The 22,740-nt window shown below is 52.6% G+C and overlaps 1 protein-coding gene across 1 annotated transcript in view; it reads left to right on the top strand.

The window, feature by feature from the left end:
* The window catches only part of PDGFRB (platelet derived growth factor receptor beta), a 32,549-nt gene extending 10,009 nt beyond the window's left edge, over positions 1–22,540 (top strand). The window contains exons 2-23 of the mRNA XM_030283823.4: positions 3,703–3,778; positions 4,787–5,083; positions 5,521–5,784; positions 6,061–6,188; positions 6,493–6,667; positions 7,251–7,443; positions 7,655–7,770; positions 8,661–8,787; positions 8,948–9,159; positions 9,782–9,876; positions 10,135–10,267; positions 10,674–10,778; positions 10,869–10,979; positions 11,331–11,484; positions 12,316–12,482; positions 12,723–12,841; positions 13,961–14,083; positions 15,466–15,577; positions 15,861–15,960; positions 16,062–16,167; positions 16,645–16,883; positions 17,391–22,540. Coding sequence (XP_030139683.4) covers positions 3,730–3,778; positions 4,787–5,083; positions 5,521–5,784; positions 6,061–6,188; positions 6,493–6,667; positions 7,251–7,443; positions 7,655–7,770; positions 8,661–8,787; positions 8,948–9,159; positions 9,782–9,876; positions 10,135–10,267; positions 10,674–10,778; positions 10,869–10,979; positions 11,331–11,484; positions 12,316–12,482; positions 12,723–12,841; positions 13,961–14,083; positions 15,466–15,577; positions 15,861–15,960; positions 16,062–16,167; positions 16,645–16,883; positions 17,391–17,541 — 3,276 coding nt within the window. The 5' untranslated portion in view covers positions 3,703–3,729 and the 3' untranslated portion in view covers positions 17,542–22,540. The remainder of the gene's footprint in view (positions 1–3,702; positions 3,779–4,786; positions 5,084–5,520; positions 5,785–6,060; positions 6,189–6,492; positions 6,668–7,250; positions 7,444–7,654; positions 7,771–8,660; positions 8,788–8,947; positions 9,160–9,781; positions 9,877–10,134; positions 10,268–10,673; positions 10,779–10,868; positions 10,980–11,330; positions 11,485–12,315; positions 12,483–12,722; positions 12,842–13,960; positions 14,084–15,465; positions 15,578–15,860; positions 15,961–16,061; positions 16,168–16,644; positions 16,884–17,390) is intronic.
* The last annotated feature ends 200 nt before the right edge of the window (positions 22,541–22,740 follow it).

Here is a 22,740-nt window from a genome sequence, read left to right as displayed (position 1 = left end):
AGCAGCCCCAGGGTTGGCTCAGCTTCCTCATCCCTGCTGCAAACTCCACTCCGCTCTGCCAGGCTGGTGATTACAGAGGGGAGATAAGGACAGGCAGTGTCTGTGTCACCAGTCAGGGACATTTGCCTGTATCTGTGTCTTGTTTGGACTCCAAAACCCTCCCAGACGCTCAGCCCAGCAGTGCCTGGCTCTGGCCTCGCTGGGCGTAGCGTGGGGGCGAGCAGGGACGTGCCAGCTGCCGGGGACCAGCCTCCCCCACGGCACTTGGCAAGCCCCAGTGTGGCCCCTGGAGCTGAGCCCCTGGGGAGCACAGCCACCCCACAGACGTGTGGGGCTGCAAGTGATGTGGGGCCGTGTCGCCCAGCCTGCGCCGCTGCCCTGCGAGCCAGCCGATCTCCTGTCTCCTCTCCCAGCCAAATTCCTCCTTTAGAATAATAAACAGTGTGGCTCAAGAGAAAGGCTCCTTTCCCTGCCTGGCTAGGGCTGGTTTGCCTTCACACCGAGGAGCTGGAGAGGGGCAGAGGGAAGGTCTGTACCAGTGCTGGCGGGGAGGGAAGGATGGTGAGGGGTCCTTGGGGACAGAGAGGTGGGGCAGCACCTTGGTGGCTCTGCAAGGTGGGAGGTTCCAGGGAGCTGCAGGGCTGAGCGAAGGGTGCTGGACGTGGCATTGCTGCAGGAGCTCCCTGGCCTCCATGATTGTGCCTGGATGGGTGAAGGGAAATGATCTCATGGCTGGAGCATACTCAGCTTGTGGGAAGGATGTAGGAGTCTGAGGGGTCTGTGGCACCCTGCTAACCCATAGGGGTGAGAAGAGATCACCCAAGGCAGCTGAGCATCATGTGCCTGTGTTTGGGTCCCTGGGTGGGATAACGTCTGGGTGCTAGATTTTGTGTCACTGAGTGGGATTGCTCCTCCTCGTCTGGCACTCTCAGTGGCACTCACAGTTCCTGCTAAGAACAAAAACTGGGATTGAGGAGAGAAAAAGTGCTCTCACAAGGCTGGCAGTGAGCTGGGTGCATTTGCATCCCTTGTGAGACGGCTGTGCGCACCCACATGTGCAAGCACACGTGTCCCCGTGACAGGGAGGGACAGAAGGACAGGCTTGTCCCTCTCCTCCCGCAGGACAGAGCTCAGCCAGCGTCTCTGAGCATGCCTCTCGCCCCGGCCGGAGCAGACAAACAAGGGAGAGGTCACCGCTCTGCGAGACGTTGCCACCCTCCCACTCTGCTTGGGAAGCATCTCCAAGAGAAATGCCTTTCTGCAAAACCAGCAGCTTTATTAAAAGCAGCTATGAACACAGCGCAGGCGGCCAGAGGCGGAGGCTGCGGGGCTCTCGCTGCTCGCTGCAGCAGCACCCCTGCCAGCCCAGCCCAGCCCGGCACCGGCACCGGCACCGGCACCGGCACCGGCACCGGCACCGGCACCGGCACCGGCACCGGCACCGGCACACAGCCCCCGTGCCGCTCCCCGACCCGGCAGGGCAGGGTGAGATCCCCGCTGCAGGCAGAGCTGCCTGTGCCCCGACCCGGGGATGCTGCAGAGATCCCCGCTGCAGGCAGAGCTGCCCGTGCCCCGACCCGGGGATGCTGCAGAGATCCCCGCTGCAGGCAGAGCTGTCTGTGTCCCGACCCGGGGATGCTGCAGAGATCCCCGCTGCAGGCAGGAGCTGCCTGTGTCCCCCATCCCCTGATGCTGCAGAGATCCCCGCTGCAGGCAGAGCTGTCTGTGCCCCGACCCGGGGATGCTGCAGAGATCCCCGCTGCAGGCAGAGCTGTCTGTGTCCCGACCCGGGGATGCTGCAGAGATCCCCGCTGCAGGCAGGAGCTGCCCGTGTCCCTGATCCCCTGATGCTGCAGAGATCCCCGCTGCAGGCAGGAGCTGCCTGTGTCCCCCATCCCCTGATGCTGCAGAGATCCCCGCTGCAGGCAGGAGCTGTCTGTGCCCCTGATCCCCTGATGCTGCAGAGATCCCCGCTGCAGCAGAGCTCTGTGTGGGGACTGCAAGCCGAGATCCCGCCTGCACAGGACTGGCAGTGGCAGCCGTGCAGCTGCACAGGCACATAGATAAGAGCTGGGTGTGAGCTCGGGAGGGTTTAGCCGCTTACAGGCAGGTATCTGGGGGCTGGGGTGGCGAATACAGCCTGGCTTGTCCGTGCAAGGCAGGGAGGGGTCAAAGGAGAGGATCCCAGTTGTCCCTACAACCTTGAACATTGAATAATGGATGAATCACACACCTCTGTGAAGGAGAATGGGGAAACGAAGGGGATTGTTCTCATGGCAGTGCCTTGGGGGCAGAGATTAGATTGTCCGTCCTTCTCTCCTGCAGCTCGGTGCTCCGAGGGTGGGTGCAGGGAGGTCACATTCATTTACAGCCTGAATTTCACCTCGGTCCTTTCATCCTACCCACCCCCATCCCTTGCCCTAAGTGCTCTTATCCCCTCTGGCAAACGAAGAGAGAGAAAGAGTTATAGAAGCTTTCTTTCGGGAGGAGGGAGACTCACGCTGCTGAATAAGCTGGAGACCTGGAAGGATTTGTGGTAGATCAGACTTCTGTTGAGCCAAAGCAAGAGAATAATAAAAACATCTGACAAGCGCACGTCATTTAAAAACCATTTCCTCCTTAACATCAAGCGGACCGGGAGGCCGCTCCAGGGCCAGGAGGCTCAGTAAGAGACGGGGCTGGGGCCGGGTCAGCGAGCCCAGGTTGCCACTGGTGCTCCCTGAGCCTGGCAGGAGCTCCCCGGAGCCCAGCCGGCCCCGCAGGGACCTCTCCTGGGGCTCTGCCTTGGAGCTCAGCCTGCACTGCAGCCTGGCTGAGCTCTGGGGCTCAGTCCCTGCAGGAGCATCCCCGGCCTCTCCAGCCAACTCATTCCCCCAGGCTTTGCCCAGACACAGAGAAAGCCTTTCCCCTTACTCTTCCTCTTGTCGGTGTGTTCATTTTGCTTTTTGGAAATACTCGTTCCCACCCCTGCAGGCACCATGGGGAGGGGTACCTGTCACCCCAATACACAGGAGACAGACCCCTGCTCTCAGGGATCTCTGGCCTTGTCTCTTTTGGCTCCTGGTTTCCACCAGGGAGGGCTAAAAGAGCTCTGTAAAAAAGATTTTTTGAGAAATGTTGATTAGAAGAACTTTAAAAAAAACAAAAACCTCATGGATATTCTCTTAAGTTTATGTATTTAAAAGTTAAATACAAGAAACTCATTTTTTGGTGAAGTTTCTTCAGGCTTATTGTGGTTTAGCCCCGGCCAGCAACCAAATGCCATGACAAGGCTTCTTTTATTTCATTGGAAGGAGCAAACAATGTGGGAGGGTTGGAGGGGGATCTGTTTTCTAGCAAGTTTTATCTCACTGTGACTGAGGGAAGAAAAACTAAGGAAAAAAAGCAAGTGGTAAAGCAGAGGGAGGGAGGGAGGAAGGCAGGGCTCTGCCAAGGGGGAGAGGCATTTCCAGCTGAGATGAGCAAAAGTTGACACAACTGCTGGAGCCTCCAGCAAAATCCTTGTTTACCAGTGGGAGAAGCCTTAGAAACTGCAGATCCAGCATGAGGGGAAGCACCACTCCCCCAGGAGGGAAAAGCTGAATAACTGGAGAGATGGAAGGTTTCTGAGGTGGAGAAGTGAGGCCAGGGACCCCTGCCCAGGACAGCTGAGGGATCCCTCCTCTGCTGAGTGCTGTGCTCATATTGCTTTGCTCCTGACAGGACTCTGACCCCAGCCCAGAGCCCAGCATGCTGTGCCCCACTCTCAAGACGTGTCTCTGGCTCCTCATCCACGCTGGTGAGTGCTGTGGCTGGGCAGGGGGGGCCCTGGGGGCTCCCTTTGGGGTGAGGGGGAGGAAAGGGGCAGTGTCATGGGGTGCACAGCATGCTCCAGGCACATCTATCCCTGATCTGTCCCTGCTAATGCCTGACATCCATGGGCTGACTCAGTCCTGTGGTGGGTGGATGTGCAATGCCCTCCTGCTTCATGGTGGCAGGAGGAGACCTTTCCACAGATAGCAGTGCCAGGTGTGCTCAGAGCTTCCTTAGCAGACACCTGAGAACCCACATTAGCTGCACACCCCACAGCAGGAGGGATTTGCTCAGATCCCATATATCCAACAGCCCCCCACAGCAAGGCACCGGGGCTCCTGGCTGCAGCTGGGCTGTTCACAGCATTGCTGCAAGTCCCTGGAGCTGTCCCCAGCTGTCCTGCCCACCTGTGGGGACACCAGAGGGGAATGTGTCACTGCCCCATTGGGACATCTGGGCAAATGGTGGAGCAAGGAAGCTGGGAGAGACATGGAGAACCATTCAGGAAGACCTTTCCTGCTCTATTGCTTCCAAGGGATTTCCTGCTAGGTTTTGCTTTCATTCCTTTTTCACTTTCTTGTGAACTGTCATTGTTTCAGCCTCATCTGTGTCCTGTCTGACACTGTCTGTGTGGACAGGCAGCCAGAAGTGCAAGGAATTGCCTCCTATCCTCCTTGGGGGCTCTCTACCCAATACTGCCACAGACAGCATGGGCTACTGAACACTGCTAAATGCTGTGCTGTCTGATTTGCTCTCCAGTAGGGGTTGTAGGAGGTACAGGAGATGAAGGGTGACCCACCAAGATCTGGACTGGCAGGACATTTTTGAGGAGACCGTGGGTTTGTCAGTGGTGATTACACTAGGGAAGGCAAAGCCAGGAAAGTTACTTTTCAGTGTAAAGGCTGACATCACAAAGCAAACACATTGCCATGAGGTGTGCTTCTCTGTGGATTTCAGAGGAATTCAATTTGGTCTCATGTCACCCCTCTCTCAGGTCTGCTGGAGGTGACGTTTGGGGACAGCAGGCCACACATCGAACCCAGAGACGCTGAGCTTGTCCTCAGCCTCCACAGCACCTTCTCCCTCCTGTGCTACGGGGACAGAGAGCTGGTCTGGGAACGGGAGGGGCAGCCCCTCGCTGCCTCGCTGGAGCACAGGGACGGTGTCTTTGTCAGCAATCTCACCCTCAGGAACGTGACAGGCCATCACACCGGGGAGTACACGTGCACCTACAGCCCTGGGCAGGCTCCTGAGCCAGCAGAGAGGAGAGCCCTCTACATCTATGTTCCAGGTAGGGGACAGCATGTCCTTGCCTATGGGTTTCCATGGCCTTTAGCAACCAGGAAAAAAAAAGGGCTTTGACTTATTGTTCTGTCTCCAAGCACCTGGAATCCCCAAATCCCTTTTCCCATAGCAGGAGAGCCCTCGTGGTAGGTGTCTCTGGCTGTGGCATGTCTCTGGCGTGCCAGGTCCTGGAGAATGTGGTGTGCTGGGACAAGCAGTGGGGGAGCAGTGGTGCTCAGTGGTGCTGGGTCTCTTCCACCCTCCCAGGAGATATTTGACAAGCACACGACATACAGCTCTACTTTCCCAAGGGAAGGATGGGAAGAAGAATCCCACTAACATGGAGTCAGGGCCCTGTGGTGGAGTATTCCTGGAGGAGCACAAAGTAGCCCTGGTTCAGCTTCCAGGCAGCATTCTCTAACCAATGCTCCTGCTCTCCCATAGATCCCTCCCTGGTTTTCCTCCCCACCTCTGAAGAGATCTTTATCTTCATCACGGGCTACACAGAGGTTGTCATCCCATGCCGTGTGACCAACCCACAGATGGAGGTCACTCTCTATGAGAAGAAGGTGGAGAACCCCATCCAAGCTACATATGATCCACAACAGGGATTTAAAGGCTTCTTTGAGGATAAAACCTATTTCTGCCGGACATTTGTGGATGACCAGGAGGTGGATTCAGACACTTTCTACGTCTACAGGATCCAGGGTGAGATGACATTGTCTTAGCACACCTGTGCACCTGCTGTGGCTGTTTCTTCAGGCCAGTGGCAGGAGGCACCAAAACTCTCTCCCTGCCTCCTCAGTGGTGATCAATTTGGAGGCTGTATTTAATCCTGTCTCCATTAGAGAATGGGTTTTGCCTACAAGTCAGCTCCATCCCTCAGGGAAGACAGTTTCTAGTGGACCAGTCCACCTTAGCTAAATGGACTGGGTGCCCATTTATCCCTTCATAATTCATTCCTCTTTTCCACCTCTCCCACAGTGTCATCTGTGAACGTCTCCATCAGCGCAGTGCAGACCATGGTGCGCCAGGGAGAAAACATCACCGTCATGTGCACCGTGAGCGGCAACGAGCTGGTCAACTTCAACTGGGATTATCCCCGCAAGCAAGTGAGTGCTCCACACACACAGGCTCTGGGCAGCAGCTCCAGGCTTCACACAGATGTGCCATGGCAATCACTGATTGACAGCCCATGGCAAAAGTTATGGGATGGTGCTCCTGCCACACAGGGGGTTTGAAGGGGATATGCTTGGATTAAGGCTGTCTGTCTCAGGGGTCTCTGATCAGTGCATGTTCCCTGTCTTGTGGCAGCCAGACTGGGGTCCTCTATCACTTTCTCCCCGCTGCCTGTGAGCCCAGTGGCAGAACATGCTTTTGGCTCTTCATACCACATCTCCTGTCCCCATTTTGCAGGCAGGGAAGGCTGTGGAGCCAGTGACTGACTTCCTGCCTGGATCCATTTATGAGATCCGCTCCATCCTCATCATCCAGAATGCAGAGCTGGAGGACAGTGGGACCTATGTCTGCAATGTGTCCGAGGGCTACCATGAGAAAACGGACCGGAAGAACATCAGTGTCCAAGTGATCGGTGCGTTGCTGCCCCCATGCCCAAAGCCAGCAAACCGTGTGGGCGTCCGGGCAGGATGTCCCAGAGTGGCCCCCTCTCCTCTCTCACAGCCTCCAGCTTTCTCCTCTCCTCACTTCGGCTCTAAGTAACCATGGCAACGAACCAAACCTCACCCCATGTCACCCCTGCCCACTTCTTGGCTTCAAAACATCCCAAATTTCCCTTCATGGCTTTTGTGACCCTTTCAGACTCTTGAGAGTATTGGTAAGGGCTCCTCTGTACTGTGCAGTGCCAAGGTGATGTGAAGGCATGTTGTCTTCCATCTGCATTTGACCTTCTTTCATGTAGTTTGAAGGAAACTGCCCCATCTCCATTACCTCCACAAGATAACAGCCACATGCTTCTGCCCTGTGAGCTCCTCTGCTCCAGTGTGGCTCTGCATCCACACTCCCCTCAGACATAAACCTGAGGTCTTGAGGGATGGATCTGGAGCTGCCCCCCCACTTCTGGGTGTTCAGAGAGTTTTGTTGCAGATCCACGTTTATCCAAAGGGCCGGGGAGACAGTTGTTCCCCTCTCTGACCGCCCTCTTCCTGTTGCCTCAGAGCGTGGCTTTGTGCACTTCCACACCCACCTACCCAGCACGATCTATGCCGAGGTCCACAAGAGCCACACTATCCAGGTGGAAGTGGAGGGTTATCCCCAACCCAGCATTGTGTGGCTGAAGAACAACAAGACATTGACCATGGAGAGCAGCAGCGAGTTCACCATCACCAGCAGGAACCTGTCAGAAACCAGGTACGGGCCCATCGTTCCTCACCTGGGTGCAGAGAGGGGGTAATTCACAAAGGAATCTCCAAATTGCTGGTTGGGCAGAGTTAGTGATTCAATAGCTTTCTGTGAGTGGATTCTGAGCACTCCTCAGGGGGGTGGGAGCTGGTAGCCCCCAGGCATTATCAGTCCCCAGGTACCTTCCCACAGCCATCACTCTGGGACTGTGTCTCCCCAGGTACCAGACAGCCCTGGTGCTGGTGCGGGTGAAGCAGGAAGAAGGAGGATTTTACACCATTCGAGCTTCCAATGAGGATGATGAGCAGGAGCTCTCCTTCCATCTGCAGATAAATGGTGAGGATGGGTGTTGCACTGATTTTTTTTAAGTGTTAAGTTTGGTTTTTTTTTATAGTTCTTTTTGAAGTCTTAAAGTTCTCATAAAACTTCTTCAGCCTTCTGATCTGTTTACATATTTCTACTGGAGTTCTCACGCACTGTTCGTGTAAATAATAATTGTTTTGCATTCTTCTTTGTGGGAGGAGAGAATTGATGGACTGTTGGTTTGACCAGTGTGGCTGGAGAGGTGGTAATTACATTCTCCAATCCACGGTCACCTCTGGAATTCTATAAATATCAGATGCCCAAATAAAATGTGCTCCTTTTTGGCCTTTGAACTTACCAAGCATTTGTGTACTTACTTCGTGTCCAATAGCGACAGATGGGCATGCACACACATGGCTGGGGAGAGCAGGAGCAGCCTCAAGGGGTGGCACCATCCTTTGTTGCAGAACCCTCAGAATGAAGCCCTTATTCCTATGGCCACAGCTTGAAAGTGGTCTTGCTTAAAGAAAGAGCATCCCAGCAAGAAACACACTTGGGTGAAATATCTCACACTTGGCCTCAGAGCAGGGGGGACAGGGAGGCAGCACAGACACCATCAGCTTGGCCCCAGGTAGTAGATGTAGAGGTGATCATACAGCTGTGATGTCCTGGGCTTTCCCCCATGCTCACCCTGCTCTCCAGTCAAGCTACATGAGGGCAGATCTCCTCCATAACCCCCTCAAACCCTACTCTTTTTGCTGTTCCCTTTCAAAAATAAAACACAATGCATGTGATGAGTCCTACCTCATCCCTAGGCTATGGCAGGGGTACAGTAGACTCATATTTCCCAGAGGAATCATGTTCCCCTTCCATCCTGCAGTCAGAAAGGAAGATGAATTCCCATCACTCTCTTTTGGTTTCAGTGCCAGCCAAAGTGGTGGATCTCAAGGAGAACGGCAGTGCCAGCAGTGGGGAGCAGACTGTAACATGCTCTGCTGAAGGCATGCCCCAGCCAGAGATCAGCTGGTCTACTTGCAGCGACATCAAATGGTGAGTGGAGGGATGGAGGCCATGAGAACAGCTGGACTTTTATTTATTAGAGCAACAGGCTGTTATTTAATTGCATTCTGCTGGCACACTCACCTGGGCATCCCATGGTGGTGCGTGGTCCCTGCTGCCTCTCAGGTGCCTTTCTCCTCTCTTTCTCCAGGTGCAGCACCAAGGGGGAGCCCACCCGGCTGCTGGGGAACGAGTCGGCCGAGATCGGCGTGCAGACCAACGCCTCGTACCACGCAGAGCGGCAGCTGTACCGCGTCAACAGCACCCTGCAGCTGCACAGGGTGCACGAGCCCCTGCTCCTCAGGTGCACCGTGCACAACTTCCTGGGCACCAACTCCCAGGACATCACTCTGGTCCCACACGGTGAGGGCTGAGACGAGTTTTGAGCCAGTAGTGGAGAGATAGACCTTTCTGTGTTGCCAGCCTGGAAACCTGGGTGCTTCTGCCCCAAGTGAAGCTTCCTTTGGGTTGAACAGAAAAGATTTTTCCAGTTGGAGTGTGGAGCACTTATGTCCAATGGCCATGGATATGCTCTTCCCATTACTGGCAGGGTCATCTCTCCAGGGAGGCAAGACAAGAGAGCCCAAGCAGGTCCCCAGTATCTTGTTGTTAGCCCACAGGTCACTAGATGGTGCCACGGACTTGAACGTCCCAAAAATGAAGAAGGATGGTCTCAGCCAGGCCCAGAGCTGACAGCTCTCACCCAAGCAAAACAGCCCCGCTAGATCTTTTCACCCTCCTGTGGCCAAACCTCTCCTGAGGCAGAACCCAGTAACAACCCATCACCCCATCATCCCTGGGGGGCTGCAAGTGCTGGGAAAGTGTGCCCAGGAGGAGACTGTCCCTACCCAGGGAACAGCTCAGGGTCGATGTCTGGGGGAGGAGTGTGCAGGGACCTCTCTGCACTGCTCTCACCTCCTTTCCCTGGGCGCTCAGGCCATGCAGGGGTGGAGGAGTCTGACTGCTGTCCCTGTTATCTTTGTAGCCTTGCCATTCAAGGTGGTCATCATTTCTGTCATCCTGGCCTTGCTGGTCCTCACTGTGATCTCCCTGATCATCCTGATCGTGCTGTGGCAGAAGGTAAAAGAGGAGAGTGTTCCCAGGCTGACACAGTGGTACCCCAGGGTTAGGGTGGCTGGGCCTGATGATGTCCTGGCTGCATCGGGATCTATGGGCCTCCATCAGTTCCTGCTTACCCCTGGCACCTCTGGGGTAGATGGGAAATGAGACAATGGCTGTAGGGACCACAGGCTCCCTAACAAAGTCTGGACACATCTCCCATGCCCTCTCTACTCCCAGCCTCTCAGATGTGTCTTTTCCCTCTGCTCCCTTTTCCAGAAACCTCGTTATGAAATCCGCTGGAAGGTGATTGAGTCAGTCAGCTCTGATGGGCACGAGTACATCTATGTGGATCCCATGCAGCTCCCTTATGACTCCACCTGGGAAGTGCCCAGGGACAAGCTGGTGTTAGGTAAAGGCTCTGCAAGTCCTGCTGGTGGATTCCTGAGGTCCTGCCTTTCTGGGGGTGATAAGTTTTGGGCTGAGCTCTCCGAAAGAGACCAACCCAGAATAGACACAGAGATCCCTGGAGATACTATGTGGTCCTGGAACAGGGGGATCATCTGGGACCATGGTGGGAGGCCAGCTGCCTCCTTTGGCATTAAGCACCGTATTATTCCTGGCTATTTCACCTTGTAGCTGGCAGTTCTGGAAACCAGCCCCAACCCCAAACACCATAGCTCATGGCCATGGCCATGCCCAGAATGACTGCAGCAGGGCTGACGCAGTTTCAGACAAGCAACTTGTATTTTCCAGGCTCCTCTCCTCACCTCTCCCCTAGAACGTTGCCAACTTTGCCTCCTGGCTGTTTCTTGCAGGACGCACTCTCGGCTCTGGTGCCTTTGGTCGTGTGGTGGAGGCAACAGCCCATGGCCTGAGTCATTCACGGTCCACCATGAAAGTGGCAGTCAAAATGCTCAAGTGTGAGTTCTCCCCCTTTGCCCACCCTAAGGCAAATTGGTGCCATACTCTCCCCTCCTTGCCCTGCTGCTCACACTGGCTCTCCCCAACAGCCACAGCCCGCAGCAGTGAGAAGCAAGCCCTCATGTCTGAGCTGAAGATCATGAGCCACCTGGGACCTCACCTCAACATCGTCAACTTGCTGGGGGCCTGCACCAAAGGAGGTAGATGAGCCCTGAGCACCCTGGCTCTGCTTTCCTGGGCTGTGCTTAGGAGGACAACTGTCCTTAGATAGAGTAATTCCTGTTTTCTGGTTCCAAATGATTCAACCTTCTCCTAAGAAAGCCGTGGGGGACTCTGAACACCTTTCTTCTATCCTTATTGAAACTGGGAAGGCCCAGTTGACCCCACCTCCCTCCACAAACACAAATGTCAAATGCCAGAAAATGCTCAGTACCAGAAAGCTGGCTTTTCCCTTTGGCCTTGCCTAGACATCCTGTAGTGTGCTAATATCCTTGTGCAATGAAATTCACGGCCACAGTGGCAGGGCTGACGCAGGTGTTCCGTCCCACCAGGACCCATCTACATCATCACGGAGTACTGCCGCTACGGGGACCTGGTGGATTACCTGCACCGCAACAAGCACACCTTCCTGCAGTCCTACGGGGAGAAGGCACGGCGAGAGGCAGAGCTCTACGGGAACACCCCCAAGGAGGACCACGTGCACAGGTACAGCAGCTCTCTCCTCCTCCTCGGTGCCTGCCCCATCCTACCCCATTAGGGAGGCAGGCTGCTACTCCCAGGAAGGATCCTACAATTCTCCAGAGCATTGAAATGAACACTGGCCCAGCACTGGGACACAGCTGGCTCCTCTGTTACCTTGTTAGACCAGCCCATGTGCCAACCAGTGACCTCCAAGGAGCTCCTGACAGCGAGGAGTTAGCAAACTGGAGCCTGAGTTTGCTAGCACATATGCCAGCTGCTCCATGCCAGTTGGGAATATTTCCTGGCATCATTAACTTTATTTGCATAACCATAGCCATGCACTGAGTACAGAGACCATGGGTTTTCCAGCGTGTCTTAACCACTGGAGATCTCAGCTCTGCATTTCCAGGGCAGGTTAAGTTGCTACCAAGCCTAGGGGAGAAGTGCTACAAGGAGGGCAATTGCACAAGAGGTGTCACAAGGAAAGGGAAATGGGCCTTTATCGCTTTATGGCTGCCAGCTGTAAGGGATGCAGGCACAGCAGCACAGAGAAATGTTCCCCTGGGAAGTTAGAGAGCAGCATTTCCTTCCAACACAGCCAAAACAATAGTAAAATAGAGCAGTGTTACAGCTCCCCCCTGTCCTTTCTGCCTGAAGGCAGCTGAGATCTTCCTAAGCACTATGCCATTTGCACACCGCTTCATCCATGATGCAGGGCTTCTTTCCCAGCTGTGTGGGATATTTCAGTGCTGGGGCTGAGGGTTTGGGAATTTCAGACTCACAAATCATTGCCCCCAACCCTCATGTCTCCTCCTCCCCTCTGGACCTGAACAGCCTCTTTGCTTCCCCCCACAGCCACCTCTCCATGTCTGTCGAGAGTGACGGGGGCTACATGGACATGAGCAAGGACGACTCCCTGGACTATGTGCCCATGTCTGACATGAAGGGTGAAGTCAAGTACGCTGACATCGAGTCCTCTAACTATGGCACTCCCTATGAGCTGGACAGCTACTCCCCCTCAGGTAACAGCTTGGCCACAGTGGGAGGGAGAGGTGCTTGTGCTTTGGGTGCTGGATGCCTTTGCATGCAAAGGTCACTTTTGGGACTTGTCCAGAAGCAGTGGTAGATGTCCTCACAATGAGAGCTCCCAGCTGTGTCCCTTTGTTGCTGGAGGCAGAGCATTCCCCAGTGTGTCCTTCCACTACTGGGAGGCTCACCAGTGTGCTGGGAAACACCAACATCCATCTCTGCTTACCTTCCAGCTCCTGAAAGGACAGACAGGGTGACACTGATAAATGAGTCTCCACTCCTCAGCTACATGGACTTGGTGGGCTTCAGCTTCCAGGTGGCCAATGGGATGGAGTTCCTGGCTTCCAAAAATGTACGTATGCTGGCTGGTCTGTGGAGTCTGTAGTGGTGGTGGCCAGCATTGTGTTTTCTGCTATGTCCTGTGGTCAGCTTCCTCCCACTGCCCCTCTGTGCGTGCCAAACTCCTTGTGGGATAAGTGGCCATGCAATTGAAGAGCTGCTGACCACTTCCCTTTGGAAACACAGTCCTGGAGATCAGCATGACTGTATTTGCATGTGACAGCTAACCCTGGCTCACACTGAGCTTCAGACCTCAAATTCCCAACTCTGTGCTCCTCCTGAGCTGTGTTCAGCACAGCTGTGGCATTGTATCATCCCTGTTTACTGGGATGACCAAACATCGTACAGGCAGCTAAAGCACAAGGCACTCTGCAGCAAGCAACTACTCTTCCTAGACACCCTTATTGCACTGCATGCTCTGAGCACCCCAGGACTCATCAGAAGTGCTTGTTTAGTGGAAATTAAGCCACCACGGAGGACTAGGCTCTGGGATTTCCTAAGGTCTGGCTTAGCCCAGGCCAGGCAGTAATATAGCTGGATTGTGTGGAGCATCACACAGGGCAGGGCTAACAGAAGGCATCAGTGGCATCAATGCAGAGAGAAATTCCTGGCTCTGTGTCCCCAGCCAGACGGTCTGATCCCTAAAAGTGCATGGTCAGTACTCCCACAACAAATGTCAGGGCTGCTCATGTGGAAAACATCCAGCGTGCTGGCAGATGATGGAGACACAAGCCAAGCTGGTGTAACTCGGATGTCTTCAGGCTGCTGGGTTCAATTGTCCAAATAGAGATGGAGACAACCCCTCCTTCCAGCCCACCAAGTCCCTTTGCTGGGTCCAGCCCTGGCAATCTCCTCTCTGCTGGGATGTTCAGGTTCCCCCAACTGGATCCATATGGCTGATGCTGTCATGGAGGAAGCAGTCCAGGCAAACAGCAAAAATGTGGTAGCTCTGCTAGTGATCAAGCCATGATTGTCCCTAGAGGTGAAGGAGACACCTGAAGTGACCTGAGGTGACTCCTGTCCCTGCAGCCCCAGGAGTGGGCTGGTGCTGGAGCTGGGCTGTGTTCTCAGGCTGTGTGAAGGCCCCTCACAGTGACAGTGACAGTGACAGTGCTCTGTCTCCCCCCTGCAGTGTGTGCACCGTGACCTGGCTGCCAGGAATGTCCTCATCTGTGAGGGGAAGCTGGTGAAGATCTGTGACTTTGGCCTGGCGAGAGACATCATGAGGGATTCCAACTATATCTCCAAAGGCAGCGTGAGTACCAGGAGCCTTGCAAGCTCCTTCTTCCCAGGGCTGTGGGCCTGGCACCCCCTACATAGTTCCCCTGTGAGCCACCTGTCCATCTGTGTGCCCAGAGGTGGTGACAGGGCAGGACTCCCTGAAGATGATGTCAACAGGCAACCATCCAACACTTTCTTTACTCTGCACACTGGCAAGTAGCAGAATTGCTTGCCCACATCTCCTGGCTCTTTACAGAAGAACCTGAAGTAGCAAAACTCAGGATTGTCTCCTGTACACTGTCCTGACATGCACTGAGTGTGGTCCTGAGCATGAGGCAGGAGGAGGGCAAGGATAGGCAGCTTGGTAGGGCTCTAGTGACTCACTGACCACTTGGGAAGAGATTCACAGGATTCTGCTCTAACCACTAGACCACAAGTTAAGAAGAAGTGTCTGCTCGCAAGCAGCTACTTCCAGAGAGATGTCTCCAATCTTTCAATGCAGGAGAGGATAAGGCTGTAATTGAGCTTTGCCAGAAAGCATTTCCCTGTGATTTCAACAATAACCTATCCACTCCAGCCCTGAGGCATTTGTGAATCTCCAATTCTAAGCAAAGCAGGCCATGTAATTCCCAGAGAAACTGAGGCTGAGAATGGAGACAGGTGCTTTAAACCCCAATCTTTATCTAATTTGTAAAGTTCTGCAAAGTTCTCTCATGCTTTCTCCCATGTGCTCTCAAACAGGTACTCAGAGCTTGGTCTGGGGGACCCTCCCTCAGAGGACTTGGGGTTTTCAGTCCAGCCTTAACATAGCTGGTTTCCTGTCCAAAATGGGAAATGAAACTGAGCCCCTCTGCAATCCTTCCTGGAGATTATTTTGGTATATTCATTGTGCAAGCAAATCCCAGGAGCAGCAGCCAGTGCTGCCTACAAGCTGGCCGAGTGAGGCTTTCTTTTTTATTACTCTGCAGGAGTAAGAACAGAAAATAAGCTGGATGTATCCTTTGGCTCTTTTCTGGTCATCCCTTAGCCTCCTCCAGCCTGGTCTCAGGTATCCAAAGTCAGACAGGCTTGGACTTTCTTCAGGAGTCTTTGGTCAGGTTGTGCAAGTCAGTGGCCTCCTCAAGAGCGAGGGAGCAGAGAACACACACTGTGAGATGTGTGAATTCATCATGATGGAAATGGGTACAGCACATCCATTCTTTCCTCCTGGCTGCTGGGTCTGTTCTGCACTAAGAAAGAGGCAACTGATCCCTCCCAGAACCAGCTGACACCAGATATCAACAGATGTGTTGGACTCACAGGCAGATCTGAAGGGTCTTCTTTGCTTGTAATTTGGGTGTCAGGCTCTTATCTGTTGAAACAAGTGCTGTGAATACAGCTGATTCTCTTCTTGTTTCATTTTTGATTCTCTCTTAGACCTTCTTGCCTCTTAAGTGGATGGCTCCAGAGAGCATCTTCAACAACCTCTACACTACCCTGAGTGATGTGTGGTCTTTTGGGATTCTTCTTTGGGAGATATTCACTCTAGGTGAGTGTCCTGGAGATCATGGTGGTGTCTGTACTTCTGATAACATGTTAGCAGGATGCCTTCAAAAACAATAAAAATGCATTTCTAACCTGCAAGTCCCTACTTTACCAGTCAGAGTAGCACTTCATTCCCTGTCTCTTTCTTCCCCATGCCCACATTGCATTTGGAAGTGAAATGAGACAAGCCAGGTAAAGAAATAAGAAAACCTTGGTGTGAAATGCATGTTGGCTGGAGGGTGGCAGGCAATCCTGCAGCCTGATTCCTGCTCTCCCTTTACTCCCAGGAGGGACTCCATACCCTGAGCTGCCTATGAATGAGCAGTTCTACAACGCCATCAAACGTGGCTATCGGATGTCCAAACCCACCCATGCCTCTGATGAGATGTAAGTGCTGTCACCATGTGTTTGCCCTGGATGTGCTCTACACGCTACAGAAGCATTTCTACCTGTTTTCCTCACCTGCTAACTCAGTGCTCTCTTGGCAGCTACAACATCATGCAGAAGTGCTGGGAGGAGAAGTTTGAGATCAGGCCATCCTTCTCACAGCTGGTGGTGCTTATGGGAAACCTCCTGGTGGATTGCTACAGGAAGGTATGTCCAAAGGCCCCTGTGCTGGAGGGACAGGAGAGGGTCGGTGCCTTGGTGAGGGCCCTCAGTCAGGCTTTGGAGACCAGTGTTTAGTGCTGCAGTGCCAGAGGATTTTGCTGTGACCAAGGCTGCAGTAGTCTGAGCAGTGAAGGTGGTTTTGTCATCCCGGGGACATTGCTAAGATAACTGCATTGCCAGACATGCAGCTGGTAACTCAGCAACTGCGGAAATCAGAACTGGCAGGGGATCAAAATCCTGCCTCCAACCGTGTGGTATTTTGGAGCTGTGAAGTTGTGCCACTGATCTCTCCCTTAGGAAAAGTTCATGGCCTATCTTTGTTAGAGTAAGAACAGCTGAACCCAGCTAGGAGATGCCAGCCCCTCTAGGAAAACCCTGGCAGGCAGGAAAAGGAAACACAAGTGCATTTTCCCCACTCACAAGACCTTTCCCTTTCTTTGGTCACCTGCCCTGTGAGAGCAGAGGTACCAGCAGGTGGATGAAGAGTTCATGAAGAGTGACCACCCCGCTGTTGTCCGCACAAGACCCACAATCCCTGTGCTGAACAACGCCCGCCTTGCTGCCAGCTCCCCCGGCAGCAACACCCTCTACACAGCCGTGCACCAGAACGGGGGCGAGAATGATTATATCATCCCCCTTCCCGACCCCAAACCTGAGGCAAACTGCGGCCTCCCTCAGGAGGCCTCCATCAGCCGGGCCAGGTAAAATCATTGCTTCTGAGTGTTGTCCTTTCCCCCAACTGTCCAAATCTGAAACAGAGACCTCCAGAGAAAATGGGGATGCTCTGCTGAGGCACAGACTGGGGGTGGATATACTGGGAGAGAAGGAGGGCAGTGTCACCCTGTCTGAGGTGCTGTGACCTGCATGAGCCCACAAGGACGGAGATGAACCAGAGGAGCTGGGACATGAGCTAAGATAGGGCACAATGTCACATCCCTGCACATCAGCCAGCGCAGCTGAGGACAAGCAATCCAACTCACAGGGAGGAGAGCACACAGGGAACCACGTTCTGTAGAACCCAACCAGCCACATGTTGTGTTTGAAGGCTGAATAGACCCACCTGATATGGCCTGTTCCACTGGGGGAAGGTACTCAGATAGAGTGAGGCTGCTGGGAACTCAAAACACTTCTCTGTTTCTGGGAATGCTCTCCCACCAGGAGATCTGGGACAAGACACTAATATCTCTCTCCCTCTTGTCTCCCTTCAGCTCTATGCTGAACGAGGCCAACACATCATCTACAATATCCTGTGACAGCCCTCTGGGCCTCCAGCAGGACGAGGAGCAGGAATCTGACCCACAACCAGGCTGCCAGGAGCCAACCACAGGACACCAAGAGGTGGAGGAGAGTTTCCTGTAGTCAGAGCTGGGCTGACTTTGCATCTCCTAATGGAGAGGCCAGCTGAGGGGGCTGATCAGATGTCACAGAGAGCCACGCTTGTGCTTGGACATCAGGACATCCCCTCCTGTCCCAGCATTCCTCCTTCCCTCCTGTCTCCCAGTGCTGGCTGGGGAATTAAAGACTTTTCCCCATTAGCATCCCCTTCCCCCCCTTAAAAAGGGGTGGCTCAGTGCCAGAAACCCTCTAGATCACTGCCACATCCTCCTCAGTGACCAAACCACTGCAGGAGGGAGACATCTCACACTCCAACATCTTCTCAAGTGGAAGACATTGTTGGATCTCCACGAGATGCCACCTTCTGCATTGCCAAGATGATACCCCAGCCTCTTCCTCCTCCATGGCACAGAGTTTTGTCTCCTCTGCACCAGCACTTCTCTGATGGTCTCAGCACCAGCCACGCCGTGGTTCTGTGAAATGCCACTGGGACAGATAATCCACCTGGAGCCCATTGCTGGGGTGTAGAGAACCTGCAACACCAACCTTCAGCTGCTGGAGGTCAGGAGTACATTGGAGTCTCCTCCCAGCACAGCCAAGTCCTGAAGAGCCCAGCCAGTGTCTGGGAGGTACAGAATCACCACGTTCCTCTCTTGGCAGTGCTTCCATGGTGGATGGAGCATCACAAGCACTACAGGTGTTACAGCTCTGCATCCCGCTGGAGGCTGTCACACCCTTTTGTGCCCAGCATGGCACCAGGAGCCCCAGGGACATGCCAGGAGCTCCAAATGCCCTCACAATGACTTGGTTATAGAAGCAGAGAGGGCAGTCACTGTTGTTCGTATTGTCTGTGTGGACACTAAGCTAATTATTCTCCATTGAAGATTTAAAGGGAACAAATATATTAATCCACTAGCCAGGGCCAGTATAAGGAAGCAATATGGTTATTCATTAATCTACTGCCACTATACCCAGCCCATCTGCTGGGAAATCATATAACCACGCCAGCTGCAGGATCCTTGTGCCTTATCTTCGGGAAGCAAAGGCTCACCTTTGATAAACTGTTCACCCAAACACCCTTTCTCAGGATGGAAAGGCTTAGCACTCCCTCCTGAGTCACAGCAAGATTATGGGCAGAAGTAAGGATACCAGAACACCAACCCAGGGATAGCTCCAAAGAAAGAGAGGGATAGAGGCTGGGAAGTTCCTTGGTCACAGCTGAACTGTATCTCACGTCCTGCCACCTTCTGGGGTCAGGCAGAGCCACTTGCAGCCTGCCAGGGCTATGAAATGTTACAGGGAACCAAGCAGGGCAAGAGGAATTGGGGAGGATTCCTCTCTTTTGGGGAGTATTTTGAAAACTAAATGGGCCCGGACCTTCCCCCTGCTTCTCACCTCGTTCCCCACTTCTCACAGAGGGGTCAGGGGCTTCTTGTGCTCTCAGCTGGCATTTGAATGAGCAGACTCAAAGCAGGAGGAACACCAGGCTTTGGAAATCAGTTGTGAACCCCATCTCTGCAGAGATGAATGCTGGACCCCCAAAACCACAGGTCTGACATCACAGAAGACAGCAGGTTTTTCTCTGAAATGAGTTTCACTTCACACAGAGCTCTGTTCACTGCATGTCCCCTGCTCCCGTTAACTCTTCATTGCCCTACTCATGCACATCTCTCTGTGCAGCTTACAGGAACTGCACAGGCAGGCTTACAAAATCAGAAATTCAATCAGCATCTTGCTGGGCTTCTGCCACCTCATAGCCACTGCGAATTTAATTTTTTTTTTTCAAAATATGGAACTTCTGCCAGAAATCCCCAGAGAAACAGCTTCTGTTTAAAATTTTCTACCATTCTAGTTCTGCCATTTATGCAGCTAAAGGAGGAGTAGGTGTTTTGTGGGCTGATGTCCTTGGTAAAATGTGAACATAAGAAATAGCACTTTTTTTGGCAGCCAGCAGAGGATATTTTCAGCCTATGTGGTCAGATTCCCCACCATCCATAGGAAACATACTGTGAATGACAACTGTTTTTCCATCCTCTGTTCCTCCTGCTTGTAATGAAGGAGCCATCTCCTATGGCCACAATTCATTAAATACTCACTGCAGACAAGCAGTAATTTATGAGATCCTTTGGGTCAGATCACTTGATTTTTTTTTTTTTTTTTAATATGTAAGGTGCTTTATAGGATCTGTGTCACTGCAACTTGAGCCCATAGGATGGCACATCAGATTATCCTAACAGTCCTTGTCTGCACCAGCTCCTTTTTTAATTCACCCTTCTCTATCAAAGGTGACCAGAAGTACCCAGTACTCCAGATGAGATCAAACCTTGATCTCACACAGGGCATTAACAGTTCTGGCCTGTGCTGGTCTCGATTTGCCTGGTGTGGCTTTGGATAATATTGGCTTTTTCCCAGCCACAACATACTGAGAGCTTGGAGTCATCCTCTGACCAATCTAAGCACCTATGTCTTTCTACACTTCCAGCATTACTAACTAAGCTACTCCCTGCTGTTCCAGACATTGGGTCATCAGCAAATTTTGTTAACAAACTGTTATTTTTGGGCTGGGCTGACTAATAAAAGTATTAGATACTTCTAGCAACAAGAACAATCTGAGAGAGCTACTTTTACTACCTCCCTCCAACCCAAAGGTTTCCCCATCAATTAACACCTTCTCACTTTCCCTTTGGCCATTTGCTTATTTCAAAAATCCTTCTCTAAACTTCATCTTGTACAGATTTAATTGCTAATTAAATTACTAATTTCCCACTATCAAATAGTTTCCACAGTCCTGAAAGGGGAGGTCTCCCTGCTGGGGGAGCTCAGGTATCCTGTCCTATTAGCTGGGTGTTAGCTACAATTGAATGCCTATTGCATTTTGTCCCTTTTGTAGATTTACTGCAATTATTATTTGCATCAAAATCTGTTCTGGCTGCTGATGGGATGCTACTTCCACCTCCCTTCTTCCTTCTTAAAGTAGGTATGCCAGACTCTGCAGAATGGTACCTTTCTTCACTCCAGAGGAATATGACCAAATACTTGCCCTTCACTCGTGATTTTAAGGGCTGAGTCTTGCACTTTGTGGTATTTTCTTGTCCTTACTCAACCTTTCACAGCACCTTTAGCAAATTGCAGTGACCAGACTTTCTCAGCCAGGGACAAGCTGGCAGCTGGACAAAGCCAACATATTTTGTTAAGCATCCCTCCAAGAAAGGGCTTGGCAGAGCTGGGAATGACAGATCCAGCCCCACACTTCCTCTCTCTCTGCTGCCAACATTCCAGTCCCTGCATGGCCTGGCAGGTGAGGGCCAGGAAAAATGTTTGGCTGTTCTGGGCCCATCAGTTTTGTAGCCATAATTTCTCCAGTGAGACTCTGAAGGGAACTGGTCCCACTGTTTTTTTTTTTTTTTTTCTGTTTTGATAATCAGTATTTTTGTTTGGGTGTGTTTTTGTGTTTAGAGGTGGACCCAAACTGAGCCCCCCATGAAGGAGCACATGCCACGGCTTGGGCCCATCTCTAGTGCAATATCTTTTTATTTGTAGATTATATTTTACTCTACAGCTGTTACATTGTTATCAGAACCAGTATATGCATAATCCTACTGCCAGTCACTATTTCATATGTGTATCCCAGAAACTAACGCAGCACTCTGGTGTCTCTTTCCACATTTAAGGTGTTCCTCAGACTGATGTGTGCACAGGTTTTAATCCTTCTGTCCTTCTCAGTTTGAGTGTGGTATTTTCTTTAGCGCGAGTGTCACGTTTAGTGTTTGTTTGTGTTGTGTTAAATCTAGAGCACAGCGGACTTTACTTGTAACTCAGTTGTCTCTGTTCTCCTGCCAAGGGGACTGTGACAGGGTCCCACGGGGATGGGGGCAGAAGTGCCGTGCAGATGTGCAGCCAGGGGAAGTCAGCCAGAAGTGAGAAGCAGCTCTTCCCTTTCTTCCCAGACAGGGCTTGGGCTGGCGGGAGACAGCACCACAAATACAGGGCACCGAGCACTCAGGGTTTGCCTGTGAGGAAACCCAAGGTCTGTGCAGAGCTGGCAGATCTGGAGAAGGGGATTTCACAGAATGCTAAAGGACAAACCCCCTGTTCCAACACACAAATGCAAGGCAGAGCCGTGGTTGGGCTCGATGCTCAGCTCAGGTTCCAGGATGATCAGGGAGCCTGGATGCAGCCTGGTTGTGCTCCCACTTGGAGAACACAGAGGCTGCCCTTTGGTGGCCCTCAGGAACCTTTTGGCATCCTTTGCCGTGGGTGGCTGCCAGGCAGAGAGCAGCCAGGGCAGCTGCAGGTCCCCCCTGAGCACTGGGCAGCTCCAGGGACACCCAGGCGATTCCTGCAGCAGATCCCAGCCCTGCCTGGATGCTCAGTGGCCACTGCTGACTGTAACAGTGGAGGCACCGTGTCATCTGCAGGACTTGCCCAAAGCAGGCCAGATATTGCTAAGAGTAAGTTTTCATAGGCCAGCACACAGGTTGCTGGGCTGCCAGCATAATTCCCATGTTTCACCTGGACACCTGAGGCCCTGGGAAATGCCAAGGTGGATCTGGATGGGTTTGGCAAAAGCAGGGGAACTGCTCCAGGAGCACTTTGGAGAGATGACTCTTGCCTGGGGTGGGAGGAGGCAGGGAAGGCAGCTTGTGCTGGGAGGCCTGCAGTGTCCCATCATTCCTCTTTTCCTCCTTCATGGACTGATTGCAGCAGAACTGCAAATCTTGCCCAAAGTGTGCCCTCTCTCCATCTGCTGTGCTGACATCACACTGTTTCTCTGCAGCCCTTCTGAACAGCAGCAGCACCTATCTCCATGATCTCTGTCCAAATCAGCATGAGGGCAAAGGAAAAAACAGAGTTCAGACTAAGGTACCAAAGAGTTAACACTTTTCTAGGTTTACAGTTGTATTTGTAGGATTTGTACTATGTCACATTTATAGCCATGAGATATTATTTTTATGCTGTAAACTTTTACAAATACATTTTTAAAGAAGGAGTTTAAAAATAAAGGTGTTTTTCATTTTGCAAAGTCCCATCTCTTCCTTTATTTGCCTGCTTTTGGTTGCTCCCACTCAGATGGGGCTGGCAATACAGCTTACCCCTGTGGTGGGTGAAGGGTAAGCATGTTAATACGCTGTGCATGACCCCAGTGCTTAGTGAAAGCCAAGCTGGGAGCCAGGCAGGGAGAAGCACTGCAAGGAGCAGCTGAGCCCAGAGACAGGGTAAGGA

Source organism: Taeniopygia guttata, chromosome 13 (genome assembly GCF_048771995.1).
Source record: "Taeniopygia guttata chromosome 13, bTaeGut7.mat, whole genome shotgun sequence".
NCBI lineage: Eukaryota > Metazoa > Chordata > Aves > Passeriformes > Estrildidae > Taeniopygia > Taeniopygia guttata.
This window is presented reverse-complemented; position numbering and strand designations above follow the sequence as displayed.